This window comes from Necator americanus, chromosome IV, assembly GCF_031761385.1.
Source record: "Necator americanus strain Aroian chromosome IV, whole genome shotgun sequence".
Lineage (NCBI taxonomy): Eukaryota > Metazoa > Nematoda > Chromadorea > Rhabditida > Ancylostomatidae > Necator > Necator americanus.
Genome location: NC_087374.1, coordinates 26,438,150 through 26,463,698, shown reverse-complemented (window position 1 = coordinate 26,463,698; position 25,549 = coordinate 26,438,150). Strand labels below are relative to the sequence as shown.

At 40.8% G+C, this 25,549-nt stretch overlaps 2 protein-coding genes across 4 annotated transcripts in view; one reads left to right on the top strand and one right to left on the bottom strand.

Annotated features, from left to right (window-relative positions):
• Window positions 1–1,381: 1,381 nt before the first annotated feature.
• RB195_002769 (uncharacterized protein) overlaps window positions 1,382–25,549 on the top strand; it is a gene marked incomplete at both ends in the record, with an annotated part of 30,050 nt that continues 5,882 nt past the window's right edge. For 2 of the 3 annotated variants that reach the window (XM_064200168.1, XM_064200169.1), the window contains 16 exons: window positions 1,382–1,435; window positions 4,899–5,086; window positions 5,167–5,315; window positions 7,419–7,597; window positions 8,796–8,903; window positions 12,570–12,652; window positions 19,033–19,185; window positions 20,104–20,227; window positions 20,282–20,405; window positions 20,735–20,798; window positions 21,006–21,075; window positions 21,727–21,846; window positions 21,901–22,101; window positions 23,775–23,915; window positions 23,973–24,094; window positions 24,148–24,218. In XM_064200168.1, coding sequence (XP_064056049.1) covers window positions 1,382–1,435; window positions 4,899–5,086; window positions 5,167–5,315; window positions 7,419–7,597; window positions 8,796–8,903; window positions 12,570–12,652; window positions 19,033–19,185; window positions 20,104–20,227; window positions 20,282–20,405; window positions 20,735–20,798; window positions 21,006–21,075; window positions 21,727–21,846; window positions 21,901–22,101; window positions 23,775–23,915; window positions 23,973–24,094; window positions 24,148–24,218 — 1,951 coding nt within the window. The remainder of the gene's footprint in view (window positions 1,436–4,898; window positions 5,087–5,166; window positions 5,316–7,418; window positions 7,598–8,795; window positions 8,904–12,569; window positions 12,653–19,032; window positions 19,186–20,103; window positions 20,228–20,281; window positions 20,406–20,734; window positions 20,799–21,005; window positions 21,076–21,726; window positions 21,847–21,900; window positions 22,102–23,774; window positions 23,916–23,972; window positions 24,095–24,147; window positions 24,219–25,549) is intronic. The other variant, XM_064200170.1, reaches the window with a different exon arrangement.
• RB195_002770 (uncharacterized protein) lies at window positions 2,764–3,159 on the bottom strand (the record flags this gene model as incomplete). The annotated part of the gene is made up of 1 exon (XM_064200171.1): window positions 2,764–3,159. One exon carries the CDS (start codon window positions 3,157–3,159, stop codon window positions 2,764–2,766), a length of 396 nt encoding a protein of 131 aa, XP_064056052.1.

Here is a 25,549-nt window from a genome sequence, read left to right as displayed (position 1 = left end):
TTGTAGATTCCATGAACAATGAACTTCTTTAACAACTGCATGTTGAATGCGGGAAAACACTCATACAGGAGAAATATTGCCACGAACAACAAATTATAAAGGAAAGAAATTAAATGGTATTGTTAGCTAAATTATATTCTTTGAATGACTATTGAAAAATCGACAGTGAGCGACTTCGTGTCGACTATGTGTACCGCACCATCGCTTTCTCTCTCTTACTGAGAATGGAAATTTGAGAACAACAAATGCACCATTAGATCAATCTCTTTGGAATCTATACAAAAACTAGGATATCGTTGAGAAAGGTACAAAATGATTAAATGTTCGCCTGAAAAGAATGATTGGAAACACACATAATTGAAAGTATAGCTGAAGAGGAGTGCTGTGCTCATCCTATAGAATTTTGTCAGGACATCAAGAGCATTGTTGAATACAACCATATAAAATTGTTGATCTATTTTTTACCCATTTGGGCGATTTGACTACACTGCTAGGTTGTGTTTTGTATTTGCCTTGAACATGGACAAGAACAGAATTCATCAAAACTGCCATTTAAAATCTCTTGAGAACAATTGTGGCAAAATTATACGGACTTCCTTTGTTTGTGGACGGACGAAGTTGACTGGTACGTTAGACCAGCTCATGCTTTAAAAACCCCTTTTTTCATCCTTTTCCATTTATTTCTTCTCTGCTTTCTACCGTGGTAATCCTTACAACGGGGTTAAAATTGAAGTAGCCGAAGCGGATCTCTTTGAAAATAATGCAATTTAGCTTACAAAGCTAGCTTTCTTATGTATAGATTTTTTTGCTTTTTTACAGCAACATATTTTTATAACTTTTTGTAGTAAGGAAAAATATAGAAGTTCGATTTATAGATTTTATGCAACTATTTCAACTCTACACTCCTTCATCTACATAAAAGAAGAGTTCACCACGGCATTTCGACTTTAATGAAATCTTTATCAATATGATCCGAAATTCTTCATGTTGGTTCAGATTTCCCAGCAGGGTGTTCTCGCACCCTGAAAAAAAAATGAAATCCCAACCAAGCATTTGTTTGCTCAGTAATCGATGAATTGGTACTAGACTTCAGGGTGGATTAAAACATTGACTTGATTTATCGGCTAGCCCTCGCAAGTCATTATTTAGACTAGACACGCGTTTGTTAACCTCAAACGGTTTTGGACTGAAAGTGAAAAGATTGGGGCATCATAAGCTTATTGAATTGCACCGGACACCTCTTCATTTATTCCTGAAAAAAAATCGATATTACGAGAATGTGTGATGCATATATTGATAGCCATCGCGTTGGATAAGGCTAAAACATGATGTTGAAAAACAAATGAATTTTCTTATCGGAAACTTCATTTCATCACACACGATGTCGGAGAGAGGCAGCGGCAGAAGCGACAAGACAGAAGATAATTTAGAAGTGGTAGGACTGACCACCCATCTATTCTGAATTTTTTTACTTTACAAATAAGAAGAAATGTGGTTTGCTGTTTGTTCTTCTGTGCAGTTCAGTTTTCTAGGAACTCTAAGTTGTGCTTTTTAACATTAGTGGTATTTCCTTGCTAATTCTTCTTTTAGCAAGTTCAAAATAGTAGTGTTTTCATCTGCACAGACTCTCTCGGGGTGAGCCAGCACAGCAATCCGGTAAACTGACGTTGCTTCACCTACTATCAGGTCATTCTGCTCATGATGTGAATGAATGTCACTAATGTTTGATTTCATATTTAATGCTCATAATTTGTTGACTTCATAGCTTTTAGATACCAAGATTTTCTTCATATGTCTGGGTTTGGGTAGTGAATCACCTTGAATCGTACGCATCTGTCCTTTGCATGTGATATTCTTTTTGATCTCCTTTCACCATGAATTCACTGTGCTTACTTAGATACTCAGATGACCCGTCTTCACTGGACGTGCGGGCCCCAGCACCTAATTCACTCGTTTCATACACTCGCTATTGTCATCCAAGATGTTCTCAAGTTTCGTTAGTAACATTGATGATGTCATTGCTCCATCCATGTTGGGAAACGTCACCCATTCGTTGGCGGTTTCTCAGGGCGTTTAGTATCTCATTTTAGTTTTTTTATTTGAGTTTCGTTATCCAGCTGTGAGAACATCCTTAAGCCGTATTCAGCTGAGCTCTCAGCTGGTCCATTCGTGTAGGGAACACGTCACCTCATCTCGTTGGCGGTCTTCCTCAAGGGCGTTTAGCATCTCTTTGGACCCACTCTAGCGTTCTTTAGTCCATCTATGGTCGACTCTTCTCATAATGATTAATTTGATTTGATTAACAATAAAAAGGAAAAATTTTCTAAGAAAACCGCTCAATGTGCTGGGCATTAGGATCAAGCCTCAAAGCCCTTTTTTGTATCAATTGTGGTGGTGCTTGGAAATTCTGATCATTAATTGGTTTGTCGTGACGCCGGCACGCTATGCATTGTTTCGTGTCGAGTTTTTAATCGCTCTGAGTATTTTCTCGGCATCAACTTTGGCCTCCCGTCTGATGTGCTAGTCACCTTAGAACAAAGAGTAATCGAGTACGCAATCGTCGTAGACGACTTCATTTCTCCTTTGCCGACAGCAGATGTTTTTTTCCATCGTGTGGATAAGTCGTATTTTCGCATGAAGGAGACGGTTATCAGAACCACTACAAAAGGATGGTACTACTGAGACGTCACATGTACATCACCACCGGTTGGTGAGTATGTGATCGATCTCCGCACAAGGTGCGCCATCGGGATGTTCCCATGTCTACCGACGATGATTTTTTTTCACGAAAAGAAAATTCCCATGAAAGAGGGGAGCGGCGGACAACAGCGCGGCGAGGCGATTGACGTTTTCATTCCGGTCTCTTAGTCCAGATCTTCTAATCTTGTATTCCTCTTCTGTAGCCCTTCCTAGTTTTGCGTTCAAGTCTTCTTTGTAGAAGGACTCCTCGTTGCAGACTACTTCCTCCAGCACCTCGTAAAATGCGTCCAATTCGGATTCGTCAGCTGCTGATGTTGGTGAGTAGCAGTTGATGATGTTGATAGGTCTTTGGCCCAGAGGGCGGAGACGAAGAAGAGGCCAGACAAGGTGACAGTATCTCGTGAGAATCGACAAGATGGATGACGGATAGGTCCACAACAAAACCAACACCGCCCACATTTCGTGACGGAACCTTCTCTTCAAGGATGACGAGTGTACCGTCATTCATCATCGTTATCTGCCTTACGTCGCACTGCACTTGGTCTCCTGCAGACCAATCACGTGAAATCTGATACGCTCTGCAGCTCCGAGAAGGGCATGCATATCAGCGTTTGTGGACACAGTTCTCGCGTTGTAAGTACACAGCCTGAGTGGCGAGTTGTGCGCGTGTCGCATTGGTCCAGAATCAAAGACGTCCTGAGCAACCTGAAATTTGATCGCCTTTCACCGGTCGCCACACCGTCCGACGTCTGAGGCAGGGTCTAGTTGGCAGGGTACTGAAACAGTGAACAGGCTGGTGTAGAGAATAGACCTTCCTCCAAAGAAAGCAGCCCTACCACGGCGAGCTTAACTTCCACCACAGGTTGTCGCACAGCCTATATGAATCAGGGAGCCACTTTGCGCCATTTTGCTAAGACGGTGGTGAATCTTAGCAGTGGTGTACTCTAAACTAGGCTTCCTATTCCGAGAAGTCGGAATATCGAAGTATCGAACTCCTTCTCAGTTTGGAAGACCCTACCGGAGGACGAACCTCCGCAGTGCATCGCAGTTCAACGACCAGAGTTACATCCAACCCACTATGAGGCGGTAAGCAGTTGTAAAGGTGAATTCATTGTATTTGTTTATATTTTTCCTTGCCGCAGCCTTTTTTAGTCTGTCATTGAGCATAATAAATAACTAATATAAATAACTAAACAAATCTCAGCAGTAAGAACTGAGTAGGGAGCGCAATAAACATCCTGACCCATCAGTTTTATTGATATAATTTCCGCTAGAAATTTGAAACACGCAGCAAATCTCCTTATCGCACCACATTTTTAACCGCCGAGCCTAGTGTTGAAAGAGAACAAATCCCCTAGGCAGTCGGGAACTAGCAGCGTCTTCAGCGAACGAGTGAATCTCCACTCTAATCTACGTTCTCCTTAAAATAAAAATCCGAAATCTTAATGCAGTTATCAACGATCCATTTGCAAAAGGCGTCTCACAAGTGTGCACATAGTGTTCACACATTGCAAAAGTTTCGCAGTCCCAGATAATGACTTGCTCGGGTCAAAACGACAAGAATTAAGAGTGAAGTTGTGGTGCATTTGCGTACGCGCTCGAAACGGCTGCGGTTGAGGCGGCAGTTGGAACCGAGGTGGGACCGTCGCAAATGGCAGCGATGCTAGCAAAGGTTTCACCACGCTCCCAGCCGCTACGCTCCACCGATGCGCCGCGAGAGAAGCCGCGTCTACGCAGCTGCGCACGTGCTTCATGTCGTTTTGACCCCACTATACGTGTTCTAACATGATCTTGCTTGTTGGAAAACAGGCATGAGCGTTTCACGTATGCAGCAAACTTCGTTCCCTTCATGGCACCCCATGGTTAGAGCATTATCTGAAGTTGTGGGGCTTTCGCGAAGTGCGCATTCCATCATTCTTTGAGAGTCGCACACTATAAGTCAGGGAATCTTCCTCCTTCAAACTTGACTGAAAGATCGTTTTGTGTAAAGAGATGTACTAGGTACCTTTAAAATTATTTAAGTTCTCCTTGTTAGGTGACAGCATTGCCAGGTTAGGTTGTAAAAACTTTCCATTCCCTGTTTTGTCCAAACAACGATCCAAACAACGATTGTGACGTGCATATTAGAGCGCTTCTAAGTGTGCTTCACTTTCTTTTTTCTTCTTCTTTTTTTTTGCTGAGAGAACGTTTTATTGCAGGGAGAAGCAGAAGTGGAACAGCGAAGAAAACCGTGCTCACCTCTTTGTCTTACTATTACTGCTTTCGTTGCCTTTCTAATGGTCTTGTCCTTCGTTGCATATTTGATGAGAAGGACTAATGTCGATATCTTCTCACAAAAATCCACCGATATTCGGAACGATCACAGAGGACTAACAAGCGGGAACACGTAAGTTGTTTCGTGCATGTTTTCTAAATATGATGATGGTTGTTAGAAAATGAACTTCATATGGTGCACGAAAGTTTTAGCGCTACCTCTAGAGCGCAAGATGATTCCTCAAAAACAGTTACAAACAGCGGCACAACCAACAAAAGGTCAACCGCAGAAGTAACTTCGCATCAAAGTGTGACTGTATCTTATTTGGAAAAGTACCGTCTCCCTACAAATCTGAAACCGGGTAAGTCGTCCGAATCTATCTCAATGCTTAAGTAATGTTAAATAATTGTTGTTGGAAAGTCGCTTGCTAAAAAAAGGCAGAACACAAATGCATAGATTTCCTTCCATGTTATCGAAGAATGTTTTTGCGGGCACCTTTGAAACTTTGAGAAGCTCATTTGTGTTAAAACGGTCGAACATGAAAAATGAACTCTTTCGAAAGTGCCTCAATCTTCCCTTATTCAGCACTGCTCGGCATGCGCAACTAAAAACGTTATGACGCTGCCTTCACCTTTAAAATCCGGAATTAATCTATTGTAGTCTTCCTAATTTTATCGCTAAAGTTATCGCTAAAGTGAAAGTTAAGCAATTAAAAAGGAAAGAATTCTCGAACCTGGATCACATGTAAACTTCCTTCAGACCACAATAATTTGCAAACATTGTTCGTTTGAAGCTGAGGGAATCATTTGGGAAGCTTTCTTTTGTTTCGTACCTTAATTTTAAATAGTTGGTATGATTGCAACATCATCACCACTCTGATGAAGATAAAGCCACTCAATTTTGCCACTATTTACATTACTCACGGTTAGTTACTGTATTTCGGTACTGATAACAAAAAAAAAGGAGCAAAAAAAGCACTTCGAATAATCCTTTGTCTTGGAGCCTCAGCACTTTACTTTACTTCTGTCTGTTGTCTTTATGTGTGCCTACGAGTTGTTTAGATAGGACGTTTCGGCTTTTAAGACATCTTCAGTCGCGTAAATAGAGATTGAGTGGAGTAATTACAATCTTGCAGTTCAGTCAAGTCCCATATCACCTTGGGATTTCGAAATCTGTCCAAAGTGATGAAAACGGAAGCCAAATACACTGAAACCGGTTATCGTAGCGTTCCATTGGATTTGTAGTCGCAGGCAGCACCCACTTGTCCGTGCGTGCTGTGCCAGCGGATGGATATTGTCTGGTAGGATCACCGCTAACGATATAAGATTTGATCTACATATGTAATCTCGAGAGCTAAAGCTCGCAGAGAAAACCAGACCCAGCGACTGGCACCAGTACTGGGAGTCGGCTCAACGAGGAAAATTGAAAATTGTGTTGTCGCATACACCAATAATGTATTGCAGCTACATCAATGATTGTTGCATCATAACATCAACACTGTCCTAAATGGACGAGTGTCCAAATACTCAACGGAAAGCCGCAAAACGTCGCACTCGCACGAGAAACTTCAAATGAAGACTGGCGTTCTGGATTCTTAATTGAAATACTTTAATGAATAATTGAGATTAATGCTTGTCAGTTATGAGTGAGTTCTTTCCTTTCTTCTTTGAACTATCATCGAAAGGGTGATCCAGGGCAGCATAAAACGTGAGGAAATAAACGCGAGATTGTTCCAATCAATTTTTGTTCACGCCACTAAAGACGTTGGAAAAGACGAAACGTCACAGTTACAAAGGCTCTCAAAACCTTACAGGTACACTATTAGAAACGAAGATTAGGTGAAATTTACTAATACTAGAATTTCTGACCGAAGCAAGTTTTTCTTTCCCTACAAGCAGTGAAATCCACCTAACTTAATTGATTTTCCTTAATTCTGTTATTGCAAATACTCGACACGTTCAAGTGAATCGGTTCCATCGCTGCTTCTGAATCAAGGGATTTGTTAAAAGCTGCCTGAAGTCTCCCTTCACTTTTGCAAGCTACGTTTTCAACTTCGCAAACTAGAGAGGTTCTGAGGGTGTAAAAATACGAAAGAAACTAGTTCACATGTGGCGGATGGCACAACGATTGTGAAATGTTAATGTATTTTAAAATGTTTATCAATATTTTGGATGTGCTGTGCTTTTGTCTTTTTATTTTGGTCGCTCACTGCGCACTCTTCCTGGAGCCGACTCACCATATCAAAATCGCTACGCTACCCTTGTCTCCTACTTTTTGGTGCCGGCACTCCAGGCCAGGGTCTCAACTGCCTCTTTGCACAGTGCCTTTTGTACATGTTTATACTGTACATTTTTTGAACCCACTGATAAATATATTGAAACACCCAAATACTAAACACTAAAACCATGGCAAGTGTCTTATTTTGGGAGAATGAAAAAATTAAACACGGTTTTGAAAATTGCAGTGTCCTACAACCTTATCATCAAAATCTATCTGCCCTTCTATGTTGACTATCCTCCGGACAAGAAGCTAACAACAGATGGAGAGGTGACTGTAGATATATACGTGCTCGAATCAACAAATCTGATTGTGCTGAACCAGAATGGTCTTGCTCTGATTCCAGATAGATGCGAGGCGCATTCGGTAGGTTTTTTTCCTTTTTTTTTGAGGCTTGAACGCATCCAAGCTAAGGTATTCGCGATTTCCGGTTTGCGAATTGCAAAAGTTGTGGAGCATGGAGTATTTCTCAAACAACACGATCAACAAAAGAGAATGTTTCCTTACAGCTCCGTGATGAATTGTCATCTTCTACAACACCAGTCTGAGCCAGATCTTCCTGATCCTGAGATTCGAAAAGACAAAATTCCAGAAAATGCTGTTCAATCATGTAGTTCTCCTGAAAACCGATTCTATACGTGATGGCTTTGTTTAGATCCTATCCACCAATCTACTTTCTATTGTGTAAATGACTCTGTTAATGAGATTAACACGGAATTCTCTTGAGCATTCTCTAGATCGAACGATGAATTACGTTCTGTCAGTTGCGATATATATTTAGTAAACTTGCAAGTTACTTGGAGTCGTCCTGTGAATTCCTCCTTGAATTGTTTCTAAGTAGGGTCATTCATGATATTATTAAGGTATCTGTTTCAAACTAACAAAGAAACTCGTGAGTCCACAAAGGAGCCTGCCGGTAGAAAATGAAGGGGTAGAACTGTAATAGAGGATCACAGAGGGTCTCTGTGTAACCTTAGTCTAGCGACCGAAGCAGTTACACAACAAAGTCAGGTTTGGAGTAGGTTTTGCATGATTAAAGGTCACTCCTTTTTGTAGTTCATTTATGGCTTTTAACACACATTTGAGGCCATTATACTACAAACTAGGTCTACCCTTATGCGAATATCCTGCTCCAAAATAGTGATCATAACCCTGAAAACGGTTTCTTTCTGATGCTGCGTCTAGCTCCTACCTAGTTACTTGAGAGTGATTAGTTTTTCACTTGCCTGATGCTACTCAACTCAAACGCGTAGTGGCTTACGGTTTCCTCGACATCTTTGCTGCCGAATTCCTTCCGAGAAATCAGTGAAACATATATATGCACTATCTTTGCTTTTGGCACCAACATTCGTGCTCCGGCATAGTGCAAATTCGGTCAGGTCAAGAGTCACCAATTAGCGTTTCCTGAACCTTGTTAAAAGAGCTCTACGATAACAATAGTTTCGTCGAAGCTAACTTTTCTCGAAAATCGCTGAATTACAGCGCGTAAACGATGCACAGACATTTTGTCAAATATAGTTCGTTTGGTGACATCGTTGTCCATTATATTTATCCAATTCTGCAGAATGATGCACGTCTTTCTATCAAGAATATGACAGTGGACAATGATCTTGAGAAGGTTACGTTCGTGCTAACAGAACCACTACAAGTCCACCAAAAGGTGAAGTTGAAGGTAAGACTCAGCCTCGCAAAATTATAGTATTGTTAGGTCATGATTTTCGAGTGTGCTGACATCATGCTTCATGAGTTACTCCTTTATGTGAGATCTACTCCAATTTACTCTCATAAGGAGGATCAAGCATCGTGATGGGGTTCGACTCTTCTGAATACCTCCTTTTCCTCTCTCCCAACTTTGCTGCGACCATTCTTTTACTGCCAATTCAATGCACTGCAAATTTCCTGAAAACCTGTCCTGTTTTGGAAATGGAACATCGAAAAGTCGAGATGGGAAATTTGTTAGCTCACAGAAGCGAAGAAACTCAAGGTAACAGATAAAGCAGTTGTGCCGGAATTTTGTTAAAATATTAACATTCTTATATTTATGCGCTCTTTAGAATATCGTTGAAGTGTTGAAATGGAGAAAAATCGACATTTTGCTTTGACTATGTGTTAGAGGGATTGCGCAGGCAATTTTCATACGCCACTGAGGCTTATTTTTGGAAATGAGGTGGAGAATTGAAACTGTACTTGAGAATTGAAGATTTCGAGGTTATGTCATTTTCGGCGGTTTGAACGCTGATTTAACAAAATGTGGTGGCAAGAAAACTCAGATTCTGCTAGAATCTTTTGTCACATCCTTATTTTTTGAATTTGAATGAGAAAAATAGAAAATAATACTTTTTCTGATTTTTCCACTCAGAATTTAAAAGAACATCCCGAAGTGGAATAGAAAAATTCTTCATAATGGGTTTTCGTCAGACACTTTATCCGAGTAGTGAAATGACTTTTAAAAACGTCATGCATGTTTCCTAGAATGCGGTGCCTTCAAAGTTTCCGATTTTCGCTCAAGCGCGGAGAGGTGTGTGGTCTTGAATCAAGTCTTTCAACTCGGAAGGAGCGCGATCTTGAGTGGTTCTCCTTTCAGTATGTAGTAGCTAGGACTTTCGCTCTCAGATCCTACATCTAGTTGTTTCCTGGGAATCCACCATTTTTCCAAATTTTAAAGGCATTTTAAAGGAGATGGAAAAAATCCCACATCTCCTTTTCGTGCAAGTCCCAGTAACATTAAAAGATTACAAGAAATAGCAACATAACCGTATCGTGAAGCAAACCTTTCCCTATGAAATGCTACTGAAAGTGCTTTTCAAGGCGTCCATCTCCTGAAATTATTTGTGATTTTCCAGCATCGGAGCTTCTTAGCCCATTACACTTCATTAAATTCACCTTTAGACTGATAGAAAAAATGAAAACGATTGTCGCGTCCGAGTACGGACCAAGGAGTATCAGGATCGGCATCGATGGGCAGGACCCACAAAAAGGAAGTGTACGGGCCTCCATGATGGCCCAATCCTGTTGGTCTGCGGTATTAAGTGACACTAGGTGGCATGTATATGTATGTGGTATATGCGGATTACAACCCGGTTTATCATTATGACACCAATATGCGGCAAAAACAATACATACACGACATAACAGATGGATGATAGAGGCCTGTCAGATGGCTATGGGGCAAGTGGTTCTCGGCTTCAATATAGATGGTGGTATTCGGCTCGGACCCCGTGGCACCCAGCTGTGGAACTGTGGTTGTAGACGGTAAGTGGTGGACGATCGAATACGAAGATATGAGAGAAATGAGGAAGCGAGAGAGTGGTGCCCACTGACTGGGAATGTTATTCCAGGGACGACAAATAGTTATCAGAAACTTTATCTTTCAAGCATACTTTCAAGTATCCACCTCTTTTGCAAAAATTTGACTCAGTGGAGTGCCGTACCCGCACGATCCTATTATCACATGGTCGAAACAAAATGTTACTATTTTTGTTTGGAAGAAGGGAATATTTCAAAATCAACATTTCAACAAATTCTCTAAAATTTCACGAAAACATTGAATAAAATGGTCTGCTAATGTTTAATACCAACTCTCTGAAATTTGCCATTTTATTTCACTAGCTTTACATGATGTGTACATATAGGTTGTAAAATAGAACTATTTTTAAAACATTCTTCATGGCAGTGAGTGTGCACTTGATTATATTGCTCCCTAAAACTTGATACTTTGGAAGGACAAAATGAAAAGGTTTTACCTCTACCTCTGAGCACTTCAATAATCGAAGATGGCCAGAAAAACGATCGATTTCAAACATTTTAGGTGATCAGAGTTCAAGAAAGTAGCTAGGCATTAGTGCCACACCTCTATCTTCAGTGTCCAACGCTAAAGCCAAAGCGTATTGCCTGTGAGACCAGAACAGCTACGTAAAGAATTGACTCACCCTCTGCCACGGATTAATCTGAACTTTTCGACAAAGCTGAAGAACTGACAGAAATCGAGGGTAGTTAAATGAAGGTGAACAAGAATGGTCAGGCTACTAGTGCACTTCGTTCAAGACTAAATACTCTCCTCTTCAAGAATGTTTTTTTGTCCGTGCGATATGGACTGTTTGACTCCTTCACAGGACAACATATGGTTATGTATAGGGTGAGCCATCGACAGAACACGGACCACATCAAACACCGCCTAGAGTAGTAATTATTTACGAAAATGCCAATTTTGGAAACAACAAATCGTTTCTAACGCATTATCTTGTCGCCGTTGTTTCCTCATCGTCTCCGACTATTACCACACAAAATTTCTCTACAATGTTTTATGGAAAGAACATATGAGTTTACCTCAAAGAAATGCGATTAATATAAATTCACATGTTCCATCCATGTTCCAATCCGTCATTTCTTCAACTACTTGGGAAGGAAACAGAAATATAGAAGTTAATACTCCAGAAAGGTTCATTCTGATTTTCCTCCACTTCTGAATTAATCTATGTGTATTGGACCTTTAGTCTTTAAACAGCAGCGCCACGTGCAAATACTCAAAATCTGAGCTGAAATGTAATTACTACCAATGGAATTTATCCATTTTGTTTCTACCCATTAACTCACCTGTTGTTCTACCCACCCAACTTGCCTACAGTTCCATTCTCCATTTCTCGCACTCCCAAGAACCCCTGTACCATTACAACCATCCCTTAAGACTCCTATGAGAAAATCCCATCACACTCACGACCATGCTCATAAGTGTAGAAGGTTTTCCTTCCAATTTTGAAAGTGAACATTTCGAGATTGCTTCAAATCTTGCTAAACTTTAAAAGAAACCAGACTGGCATGCGAGCAGTAGTTGTTTATCTAATCAGTCAAGTCCTTCTGAGCGAACAACCTTTTTCTGGAGTGAGCATTCTTTATTCATTTTCACCTAGATCTACTATGTAAACCTTTGGAAGTTGTTGCTCAGTAACTCAGTTAGTTAATTTCGTACAAACGACTCTTATAGCATGCTTCCCCATCATTCATCTTGATCCCCGAAGATTCACATATTCAAAGATACAAAAGGAATACAAGCAAAGTAGCACGAGTTTAAAACAGTCAAATTATATGTAATAACCAGTTTCTAATGTTCGGTAGCGTTCAGAAATTATCATGCCGTTCCTAATACGAAACATTGGAACAGATTTTATATGTCATAGTTGGGTGCACATAAAATGCAGTTGCAGAGTGCTTAACACAATGCACGTGAATTTGTACGCATACACTTCTTAACATCGTTTCTTCACACCTTAACTTCTTAACTTCTTAAAATTTTCAGAGTTAAAACATTCTGTATCGAGAATGCCATGCAGAACGCATTTAGGTATTTTACACAGGAGTTGTGGGCAACACATTGGATGGACTCTATCAGAATATGTATTCTGTCGCTGTCAATAGCGGTTACAAGTAGGTATATAATAGAGCCTTATGAATGTTACCGATAAAGCTAAACCGACTAAAGCCGAACTTCAGACTTCTCCTGCTGCTCGTCTCGCTTTGCTTCCTTTCAATTATAAGTATAAACTTAAAGCACGAGGAATTTTTGTCGGAGAATTAGAAATGCTTTTCTTTTTCAAACAACTCTTATTTCGCTCTTTTTTCAAGGAAACGTTAACACTGGTAGATGGTTCTCTTGCCAACATTTCAGCATAAGTGCCTACATATTCTACATTTAGATTTAGAGGATATTCAAGCTTGATTTTACATCTATGTTCCTTGTTTTTGAGAGCATATTTCAAAGTATTAAACAGAATTTTCCTCCCTGTTCAAATAATATACAGTGCAAACGTGAGCTGACATGAACATCATCATAATTCTCGTAAAGATAAGGGGGCTGCTTCAAACCAGGTAAACAGCTAACTGCTATTTAAGTAGCTTTCTGTATCCATGTATCCAGTCTTTGAATGAGGGTTCCTCCAAACATGGTAAGGGTAACTACATTAGAGAGGGCATACGGAGACGTAAATTTGAGTGCACACAAGATTACGGCTATAAAATGATTCACATTGTCTTATTTACTTCAAAACCCGACGCCGTGGGATACTTCCCTTTTTGTAGATTTCTGGCACCGATTCACTAATCCGAACACCTGTGACCCGTTCCAGCACATTTCACATCTTCCTAGGCCCGGCGGAGCTATTGACGCCGTTGAACCCATCTTACTGCTTTCTGGAAATTCGCTAATTACACACAAATAGGTGACAGAATAAGCCCGTTATTATAAACCGTGATCATATGCTGTAAAGTTACGGAACCTTTACTGAAGTGCGAGAGTTCGACTTTCTTTCCTTGAATCTTGGCATAGAGAATACAGTGAATACTTACTGATAGTGAATTTAAGCAATAGCCAAGATTGTTAACAAACTTTATTACGGCTAACGTTTCAGCGTTGTCGCCTTCGTCAGAGCCTGGAAAGTAAGATTATTTGCAATATATCCTCTCAAATGCCTCATTCAGAACAGGTCATCATCCCCTAGGATATTACATCCGAAAAAAAAACCAAGAAAGCCCAAATCGCTGTGCCTACCTCAGTAGCCGCGTTGCCGCAATGTTAGCGGATATCCGCGTGGTGCAATAGTTCCGCTGATACTAATTAGGATGCAACCCGCATAAGATCCCGTAGATGAAACCTGCAAAGGTCTTGATACAGAGCCAGCTCGTTGGTCACGGCTAAGCACTCTTTCTTTCTATTCATTTTTGGACTGTTTGCATTTATCCGAACGCTTCTAAACTTCTGCGAGCTATAATTTCGGGTTCGTACGATAGGACTGTTACAGCTATACAGAAAGGAACGTTTTCATGACATTGTTTGCAGTGAGCTTCGAGGGGAGTTGCTGTTTTCGATTGTTTCATCACCTTTAGATGTTCTTTGATGCAAACACAAAGGGGTCGCTCTGTTTCGCCAATGCATTGGTCCCCACATGTTTTGCACGAAATTAGATAGACAACACCAGAGACCATGCAGTCCCCTTTCTTCTCGAATGGGCATATTACACAGTCTGGAGTAAGACAGAAGCGATCGTACATTCTATTTCGAACTAGTTGCTTCTTGAGATTTGTTTGAGGGATTTCCACAATTCTCACTTGGTCCTCGAGACCGCATTTCACCAGACTAGCCCGTATGGCTTTACTCAAGTCGTCGGTTATGGAGACAGGCACAAATTGATCTTATTCGACTCAACCACTGTGGTATATTCTTGCTGCGCAGCAAGATCTGGCCTACGTGCTACATTACCAGTGTAACCGTTAGAATTCGCGAGGTATTGCGCAAGGTTGATCGCATCGATCCGCTCCTGGACATCAAGACAATGAACTAAAATGTTTTTGTTGCTAGGTTTTCGGAATCATCGTGTCTTCCATTCACCATTGGACCACTGTATTTCTACATTAAGGAAGGACAGCCAATTTTCTTTGGGTTTCTCCCTTGTGGACCGTATGTAAGGGGACTGCTGGTTTAGAAGCTTGAAACAAGTGCCTATCTCGTCTTGAGTGGAGCATATAATGCAACAGTCACCAATGTAACGGCAATACAGGAAAGGATTTCGTTCCAGAATGGGTTGTTCTATTTTGGACATGAATGCAGTGGCTAGTGTGGGAACTAGTCTTTATCGCATGGCCAATCCCCTGACCTGTCTATAATAGTTTCCGGCCCAACGAAAAATGGAGCATTTTAGGCATTCATCCAGAAGCGTCATAATTTGCCTTATAGAAAATCCGCGCAAGTCTAAGGTGTCCCGATGTTCTACGAGTAGCTCGAACACAGCTTGCATTGGAGCGCTGTTTGAAACAATTGTATAAAGCGATGTGACATCGAAAGGTTCGATGACACATTCTTTTCCTGAGCTCCCCTTTGAAGGTTCTCAAGGAACATGTTGGTGTTGGATAAATGCGCGGGAATATACTTGAGCGATGGTGCAAGTATAGGGCTCAAAAGCCAAGATATTCTATCCGTGGGGCCACCTACATTGCTTACGATAGTACGTACTTTGAATACCTCTGGGTCTTCTGAACGGAAAGCAGAGGAAGAGAGTTTGTGTGTTTTTATTAGCAGGTATAGAACTGGGCAAGTAGGAAGTTCGTATTTCAGCCTTGTGATCCTTGTTTTATGTAACCCCGCAGTCTTTCCGATCTCTACCCAAACTCTATTGAAATGGCGACTCTGTTTTATGAACTCTTCATGTGACGAAGAGTGGTAGAGTGTAGCGTCATCCAGATGTTTTCGGAAGATGGTCATATCTAGTTCACGTGATATGACCACAAACTCTCCTCCCTTATCGCTGACGGTGACCTTTATCTCACCACGTGTTGAGAGTTTGCGTATCTCACGTAGGTCAGAGCGTTGCATTGGCGTGAGATTAGAATTAGGATGTTTTCTCGAAAAACGTTTGAGAATCGAGAGCACTGATATGGTGAAGAACCGAAACTTGGCATCCACTCAAGGATGGGGATCCTGTGGTTTGAACATCATTGCGGGGAACAGTACCACAGGGAAATTCGCATTAATATTACTTTCTCTACCCATTTCTTCCTCTCCGATCTTTGCTCTATATTGCAGACGGTCATGTACGTATTGTAGGCTGCCCACTATCTTTCGTACCACCCTGGACCCTATCGATTGAACAGGTGAGAAACTTGTACCCATATCCAAAACTGAGAGCGCATTATTAGAAAAAGATACACTGCCTATGACCGAAACACGAGGCGGTCATTTTGCATTTTCGGAAATATCACTACGGCTAACACTACCGGGGCCTACTACTACTCTTATAGGCTGTTTTTGATTCACTTCCCAATGCAGTAACCTACTGAACTTCCCTTGTAGCCTAGACTTGGCATTAGATCGAATATTATCACAAATGACTTTTGACTCACCCTCGATTCTCCTCCAAAGTTCAAAAGGCACGAATCGTTCACAACACTCCTCTTTGCAAGCACATTTTAACGACATCGAATACAATCGGTCTTGTTTTGTCTTCAGTGCTGTTCGGAGTAATAGTTTCTCGATTCCTTTCGCTTGGTGGCTTCCCTTCATCAGTCCGCATGTTTCGTGAAGTTGTTTGTTGGCAATGAAGTTCGGAACGACATTGTACTTCAAACATCGGCGGAGAAACTGGATGGATTGCCTTTCTAAAAAGCCTGAAACCTGATTGTTTTTTCTGTTTTACCCTGGTGCACCACCCAATGCTATTTGCAGCTTCGCCGTTGTGTCATCCTTGAGCGCGTCCAAGCTGATCGATCTTCATTCAAACTCGTACAAGCTCTATACATCTGTACTTGTCCCTCAATCTTGGGAACGTTACATCTTGATAGAAGAGGGTTTCAATGCCAAGTATTCTCAAATCTTCTTTCACCAGCTCTGTCTGTGACTTTTTTTGCGATCATATCGCTTTTTCTGGTTTCATTCTCAATGTGATCATGCTGTCGTTTTATCCGAAAGAGGCGTAGATGGTTTTCTGTGGCTACCCTAGAAGGCAAAATGCTGATGTTTTTTTGCGTATTGTCTACTGCCACATCATATCCATTTTTGCGTAAATTTCTTTGTTGTAGGATACCACTGTCCCAAGGTGGTTTCACAGTCGTTTGAGCAGCTTTCTCTCCACGCAGCAAAGCTCATCCATAACCAGGGTAATGCTATCCAGGTCTCTTTTTGGTCCGCATTCCAATCTAATCTAATTCTAATCGACGCTAGTTGGCAGATTCTTTCTGCTTTTCGCGTTCCTCAGGTCTACCAAGACGAGTTACTGTGGATTTGGAGCTCTTTGACTTAGACTGTTTGCTAAAAAGAACTGCTTGGTGGTTGGAATCAAACGTTCAAGACAGCTCTTGGTTTTAAATGTCCAACGAAAGGAGAATGCCCCTGTCAAAATGTTATCAAGTTCTAGTTTATAGGCCAGGGTTATGACGTCGCTGATTCTTCTTGAACGTCTTCTTAGCAGAAGCAATGGTGACTCATGTGTGCTCACCAAAGTCTACCAAACGACGAAGGCACCTGGTTTCTTGGACACCAACGCAATGAGTTCATTATGAACAGCGTATTGTTATAGCTTTTAGCGGTTTCTGTAGCGGGTTGTCCCATTACGACCCAAAGTTTTAATCTTCTCCAATCCCGCAATCGTGCACTGGTCCAAACACCGCTAGCAACTTCTAGTAGTGCCATTTCTCGCAGCTGCTTCTAGGCGTTCCACTTTTTTTTCATCAGCACAGCCACAGAAAATGGCACGGTTTTTTGATTATGACAAATGGGGTATCTCTGATGCTTGTTGGATTTCACTCGGCGTCGACCTTAAGTGTTACCAGACTGATGTTTATTGCTGATGAATCCAAGCAACTGTATCGTCCTCCTCGAGCAACTGTACTTTGAGGTCAGAAGCTTTTGCAGTGTGCTGGGTGATAGAGCATTAATGGAATATTTGGTCATCGATTCTCTCAATGTTTGAAAGAATAATAAACTCATTCTCATAGAAAGTGGCGCGAGATCAGATGTAGGATAGGTGACTGCTAAGTTTCGCTAGTTTTTAACAAATTTTATTTTTTTTAACACGATCTGTGGAACAGTTCTGCTGCCAGTTAGAAAAAAGCGCATCTCGTTTAAAGGAACACTTCCAGGAACTCATGAGAAGTGCTCCTTATCGAGACTTGGATCTTTCACACCAAAGCAGTAGAATCAATTGTTAACTGCGCATCGGGAAGCAAAAGTTTGCTTGAAAAGCAAAAGTTCACTCATATTGATGGATGCTTCGCCCGCAGCACTCCTCGTGGCTATTTGCAGAATATATAATATCTTAGTATGCCAGGAGAAAATCGCTGACCTAACTGAGTAGGAGCCTTTGCCGTTATATTCGTTTTGATGTAGGTGTCAGATGTCTATCTGACTATCCTTTGCACAATTATTAGCGCGCGGACGAAGAGAAGTGAGAGCGCAAAGCCTTAGTCGGGTTGCGCTGCCGGTAGAGAACTGACTTCTTTCAGAGCAAGACCTTTTCTTCGTCCGCTTTTTATTTTTTCAGTAGTAGAGTTGGAAAATAAAAATACGGCACCCATCTTAGGCTTCCCTTAACTTAAGATAAAGTAAGATGCATTTGATTGAAAGGGCTGCTGATGAGGTACGTACACAGAACGGTCACCTTCCACAGAATACTCTTTGTTTTGCTGAACCATGTCACTAACCAGACGGACCGTCAAATCCTTTTACTCGCACTGATAGTCAAGTTATATGAAGCTTCACACTGGGCTAATCTCTTCCGAAATATATGAGATTTGACCGCTATATTTTCGTGTGTTTTGTTCATTAAGAGTAAACATGAAATTTTCATCCCCAGTGTTACCCCATAATCACCGACGGAGTAATATAGCTGTAACCATAATCGAAGCAGTCCAGCGAACTACGAGCAGTTTAAATGCATCACCCCACGAATCTGATATGGTACGGATTTCAGGTGGAGTGTTCGCATACGGGATGAGGTAAAAACGGCCAAGAAGATGCAGTGTGTGCACGCTTCAATCGAACTCGTTGTAGAAAATAGCACGCGCGAAGCCGTATCTTCCGGGCCGTTTTTTTACGGCACTTAAATGGACGGCATCACCCTTCTCTCCATGATCTACGATCCCGTATACAAATACTCCACCTGAAATCCGTAACAGCCCATATTCGTGGGGTGATGCCTTCAGGCCACATCAAAGTCGGTATAATCAGCGTGCGCTGACCGCTTAACAATGCTGTAATGGCTTCTCCACACCGCAATGCTCTGCAGCTCTTTCTTCAATCACTACATTTCGAAATAACTTAGGATAGCAGCTGTTACACAATTTGAGCCGGCACATGCTCGGAAAATGGTCCCTTGTTTTGATGAACCAGAATACAAGGCGGTATGGAATGTTACGGTCATCCATCCAAATGGAACTGCAGCTATTTCAAATGGACTCGAAATGAGTGAAACGATGTAAGTTTTAAGAACAAAAAAGAATTTAAGATGTGAAATGAGGGATGTCTTGTTTTTAACTACTTGATTTTGAAATTTCACAACGTATCGAAGTAAGTTTTCAAAAAAATCTTATTTTCTACATAGAATGTTCGTTTATTATTACTAGCTCGACGTGCCGACATTTTTTTGATGACCATTCCAAAAGCTTCCCATCTTTTATTGCACAGATGGGAAATTAGATCACTTTCTACAGAGCCAACCAAAAAAAAAACATCCCTTCTACTAAAGCCTTTCGCAAGCAGGAACAAAATCATGTGTCTTGTGCTGACAGTCGAGTTCAGATACAGGGGGGTCAGCCCCTTTCCAGTGTCTCACGTTAGGATAAACCTATGTTGTTGAATTTTTGAGCTTGAGCAACGAAATGTGGCGCCGCGCTACTAACATTTCTCAAAAAAGCTTTAAAAAAAGTCAAAAAGGAAGTCCAACCAAATTGGAATACATTCGTGGTGTATCACAAACGAGCATCATTTCAAAGAGCAGTGCTAGATATGAAACCCGTGGATTGGGCTTATTGATGCATTCGCGTTTTTTGAAATAAGGATGGGTTGCTCTTATTTTTGTTTTGGTATTTTTGGTGATTAATCAAGTTTAAGCAGAGTACAACGTCATATAACTCAGGTTGTTGTTATTCTCCACAACTGCTTTTTATCATTATCATCCTATCCTCCGGCGGTTAAACGGTTGTGCAACTTTTCTCACTTGAAATCCATCTTCTTTATGAATGCATTGACTTTTCAGAAATCCAGAAATTATGTAGAGGAACGTAGGATATTCTAGGCTTCAAAATTTCAAATATTTGTTTTTGACAGATGTTGCACAAGCAGTTAAAAATGTACGTTTGCTCCGTTGTCATTTCCTCCACTCTTAATCGAACAGGGAACCAAATGGACGATGGAAAGTGACAAAATTTCATTCCACACCTATGATGTCCTCATATCTCCTTGCTATATTTGTTTCTGAGTTCCATTTTAGTGAAGCGTACACAAAAAGGGGAACGAGGGTATGTCCATTCCTATGAGAGATCGTTATAACCGAAAAAAAACCTCCTGTTAAGATCCGAGTATGGTCAAGTCCGCTGGCTAACAAAGAACGGATGGGGAACGCCCTAAAAATGGCAGTAGCTTGCTACAATTTGTTTGAAGAGTATTTTGGTATAAATGATGTTGTTGTGAAACAAGGTTGGTTACATAGCTTCAGGAACACTTCAAAATATATTCGAATGAAAACTACTAAATGGTGTACTTTGGATATTTGTTTGCAATTTCTTCATTTATTTATCTAATAATATTATCTTCCTTAACATATGCCAGTGAATATTTGAAGGAAATACTAACTAATCCTCTCTCTTTTTCCCAGTAAAAACGCGAAGTATGCTCTTCACATTAAACTTTTTTTCCAGTCGCAGTGTGTAAAATAGCATCTGAAGTTTGATGCTGATACTAGATTCACATTGAGTCAGGTTGTAGGAAGGAAAGGTTGTAGGAACTGAATTGAAAGGAAATTTCAGATCTAGTTGCCGTTAAAAATTTCTATGGTGGAGCAATGGAAAACTGGGGTTTGATGACATTCAGGTACACTTCCTAGAAGTTTGATGGTCGTCTGATTGTTGCGTGAAAAAAAAAGAAAATTGGCTGCCCTATTCCATTCCCATTCCTCATCCATATGCTTATTGATTGTTGTTGCAGCACCTCTTGTGACACTCAATAAGATTCTTTGATAGCTGTTTCACCAAGTGCGCATTTATTTTTCAATAGTGTATAAAACTAAATGTTGTTCAGGGATAAGCACTTACTGCAGTGGCGTCTTGAAAGAGTTATGGTATTCGTAGCCCATGAGTTAGCTCATCAGGTACTTATCTTATGAAAGTGCGGAATTAGAAATAGAATCAATGAAAATAAATCACGTGCCAGTGTCATCACTTGACTTTCCACATTCATAATTTCTCAGCCATCAGAAGCAATATATCCTTGAGCTAACTGTGAAGGCTAAATCTGTTACTGAAAAAAATTGGTTGTTACCAAAAGAAGAGAAGATTGTCTGTGGAATAGTAGGAATATTTGTCGGCCCATTTCAAGGAGTAAATAACTTTTAATCAGTACACTTGTCAAAATTTGCTCTAATCGGAACACACCTTATAATGTTAGTTCCTGAACTTGCCCTCTACACCTATACAAAATTAGGTAGCGTTTTTCATGAGATATAGGAAGTAATTTCTCGCAGAAATAGTGTTCTTACCAAATTAATCATGATTCTAACTACTAAGTAGCTGGCTTTCGCGATGTGTGTTGCGAGTTTTGCAGTGTTCTCATTAGTGTCCAGTGATTATTTTGATCTGTAAAACCTGTTTTTCCTTTGAAAAGAAAGCACACAATCGTAATTCGAATTGAATAGCCTGGTCGTAGAAACAGGGAAAAATCCCAATGGAAAAATTGCTTACAAAAACTTACTAAGTAAGCACTATAGCAAACATACTACATGACCACATCGGACATATTTCAGTGGTTTGGGAATTTGGTTACAATGAAATATTGGGATGATCTATGGCTTAAGGAAGGCTTTGCTAGTTTTTTTGAGAAAACCTTGTATCAAGAAAAATTGCACGAAGAAGGCCTGAGAATGGTATCCTTATGCGTTTTCTTTTATTGTGCCCTCATATATACACAGTGTTTTTAGAGCACTATAGAGCTTGTGTCGGATCTTTACAAAGGACTAACAGAAGATTCTCTAGCCACAAGCCGTCCGCTCTCGTCTATTATTCATACGCCTATGGAAGTTCGAGAAAGTTTTGATACAATAACGTACAAAAAAGGAGCTGCAGTCATAGCTATGATAAGATCTGTCGTCGGAGGGAAAATTTTCAGGAAAGCAATTAATGTAGGTCCATAAGGAAACATTCGCAATCAAAGTAGTCAAAAATGATCTTGGAGGTTGCGGTTTAGTATGAGGAAGGATGTATTGGAATTGGCATGTGTGTTCACAACGAAATAATCGTTAATATAGAGATAAGATATGGCCGGAAAAGAAAAAATTTCATAGATACTGATGCTTTCTTCCTCACATTCAAAATTTGTAACAGAATAGGAATATTTTAAATTACTGTTGTTGCTTTCGAGCTATAAACGCACAAACGCTCTGCGTCCCTTAAGACAAAACTAACAACAGACGCATTTGTTTGCATGTGTACATTTTCATGTTGAGCACCTGAATAGTTGTTGGGTGCTATGCTGGAAAGTGTGGGGCGGGGTATGTGAGAAATAAAAAAAACATAAGTAAATCATTCTCTTACGGGACTGCTGACGTGCACTTCGTTCACTGCACGCAGAAATGGGTCTTTTCTTGTTCTTATATTTAGGAGGAGCTGACTTAGGTCTGCTTGCTTTACTGCAACCAAGTCACAAGGATATACGTCGGAGGTGGTTGGAGTCGCCTCTAACAAATTACTCTAGTCTCTTGGTTTCTTGGGAGAACTCAGGGTCGTTACACAAAACCGTGGAACTGAGAGCCTACTACGGTGGAAGACGTTGCCGGAAACGTCCAGGCTGCCGAAACGGAAAAGACCAGAATGTCGATCTCTGTATGCAATGCAAGTACTATTGCATCAGAATTGGACACTGAAGGCTTGATGATGCAAGTCAGGATGGCATATTACGACTTGGTTAAACTTAGCGACACGAGGTGATGTCACTCACGGGAACATGCGACAATAAAGGACATAGTGGAGCGGGTGTCCTCGCCAACGCAAATATGGCAATGACCACGGACTATACGAATAGGGTATTTACGAATGAGAAGGTGCGAATCAAAATCATTTCGACTATATTTGTCAGTTACCCTCCAACATCAAGTTACGATAAAGTCGAGGTCCAAGCCTTCTACATCGATATGGATAACTCTTACTGAGGGTATCTTACTTTCCAAAAAGTTTTGAGAAAAAGCAACAGTGCAGTGGAAGCAGCAGAGTTATCCAAACAAAGTCCCAGAACCATTATCGATTCGGAAATACTTTTCAGTCGGCTTTTGGAGCAATGGACACCATGACGATGAATGTGATGCAAAGGAAAGAAAAATAGAAGTGTGCGGGGCACGTGATGGTTCCAACGGCAAGTGCTGGACCAGATGTGTGAACTGCTGGTCACCACGCGATATGAAAAGCACTGCAAGAGGAGCGCCGTCTTGATAGTCAGACTTTTTACAAAGTTCTCTAAATAAAAATACGATGCTTTCCGAGTCCATCCCAAGAAGAAAAGTCGGTGGACAATCCTTGAGTGCTATCGGAATGAATATATTACTAGCGCCCACGTTTAAACAAATCGACGACGTGAGCAAAGATAATATAGGTAATCGTCCACACTTCCGTTTCTTTGTAATGTAACTCTGGGCCTGCTCCGATATGAACGCAGTGATTGGATGGACAAATTCGAGACCTCAGTTTTTGTTTCCAGATCTATGACTACTCACTACTTGCAAAGTGAATCATTTTAATGAGATATAAATATTTTTTGCTTCTGAGCAACGTGTGTCTATATAATATTAGCTGGTTGTTGCAGCATTTTCTTAAAAAGTTTTCGTTCAAAAATGTTCGCCGAGACGATCTTTGGCAAGCTTTCGACGAAGTTATCGAGACGGTTCCGGGCCCCAATAATAAACGTTTGGACATGCTGGATTTTGGCAATCAATGGACAACGCAGGTGTTTTTCTTTTATTTCCCTAGTTGAAACACTCTTTATTTTACCGTCTTCTTCTAGATGGGATTTCCTCTTGTAACCGTAAGGACTTTCAATTCCACTGCAGTGATAATAACACAGGAGAAGTACATGCTGAATACTTCAAACCTAGGATTGGCCAAATATCGTTCACCACACTACGGGTAATGGCTATTAGTAGCGATCACGTTCACGGATCTAAAATTCGATCCTCCAGGTACAAATGGGATGTGCCAATTTGGTATAGGAAATTAAAAGGAGAACCACAATTTGCATGGCTGAAAAGAAGTATGCCCTGCTTTTAGATTCTCAAATCAATTTTTTTTTCGATTTTTGATATTCCTGATCTGTTGAAACATTTCGCGTTTATCAAAAGCTCTCTAAAATTCACAGTTCACATCTACCATTGCGAGCGAGCGTACTTCTAAGTTGTTTTCCATTTATTTCACATCTACTTACGTCGAAGGTGTCAATGACAAGATATAAACAAACGTACATGATTAGTTTGTTCATAGCTAGCCAGTTAAGTTGTGATTCCCAGTAACGTCAATGATATTAGAAACGGCGCTGAGAGTTAGAGAACTGCAACTTTCTTCTTAAAACAACTCGCACGCAATGAGTGCCCACCAATTAATTTTGACAGGGAGTCGTTAGGAAAGTGTTTAGAAGGAAGACACTCTTAATTCTTGCTTAGCTCCTCATTCTCTTCATTTTCTCTGCCTACCTCGTTCCTTTCATTTTTTTCGTTATTTCACTTCCTTAATATATTCCTCTCTCTTCTTTTTCTTCTAAGAGGTTTTCCCATTTGTTCTATGCTGATGTTTTCCGTGGTTTTAATGTGGAGAGAAGAAAATCTCATGTAGCAGCGCTGAGAAGCATTACAGGCAACGTGTCACGAAACCGACGTTACTTGGTCTTTGTCGGTTTTGGAGTACAAGTGGTAGCGGTGTTTGTCCATGCAAGCTGGATCTATATGTACGTCCCAGCTTCCTCAGTAGTCTATTCATTAATTTTACGTAAATAAGCTGGTGAGAGAACCTCGCTGATTTTCGATCGCTTGCTCGCGGATACAAGTGCTGCGCGTTTTCACGTACCTCCTTGGAACAAATGCCGCTCCCGAACAGATTTCAAGACGATAAGCAGAATTGAGGGTGGCTGCGCTCACTCTTGTAATCTACATACATGTACCTATTTTATATTGGCCCATAACGACTACAACACTGACAATTCCGTGATATTCCGTCTTTGACATTGTCCACAATCGTTTCTAAACGATAGCATTAAAACAATCCTACTAGATCTACGCTCATATTCGTGATCTCTAAGCCCTACATTTGCTAACAAAGACCTATCATCATCAGTTGGGAATACGCTCCCTTCAGCGCTTCTTAGCGCAGCAATCCATGAATTGAAGAAAGGAAGAGTGGAGTAAGGCGTTGTTCAAGTTGAGGACAAGCAATACGTGTAAACAACTTGGCTTTTACTATTTTCCACATCAAAATTTTAGTTGATCATCAAAACTTAGCCGGCGCAAGGTCACTAGAGATGAATCCAGCATAGCGAGACCTGCATCGATGATATTCCTACCGTAAAGAAAGTACTAAGCACAGAGGACCCTT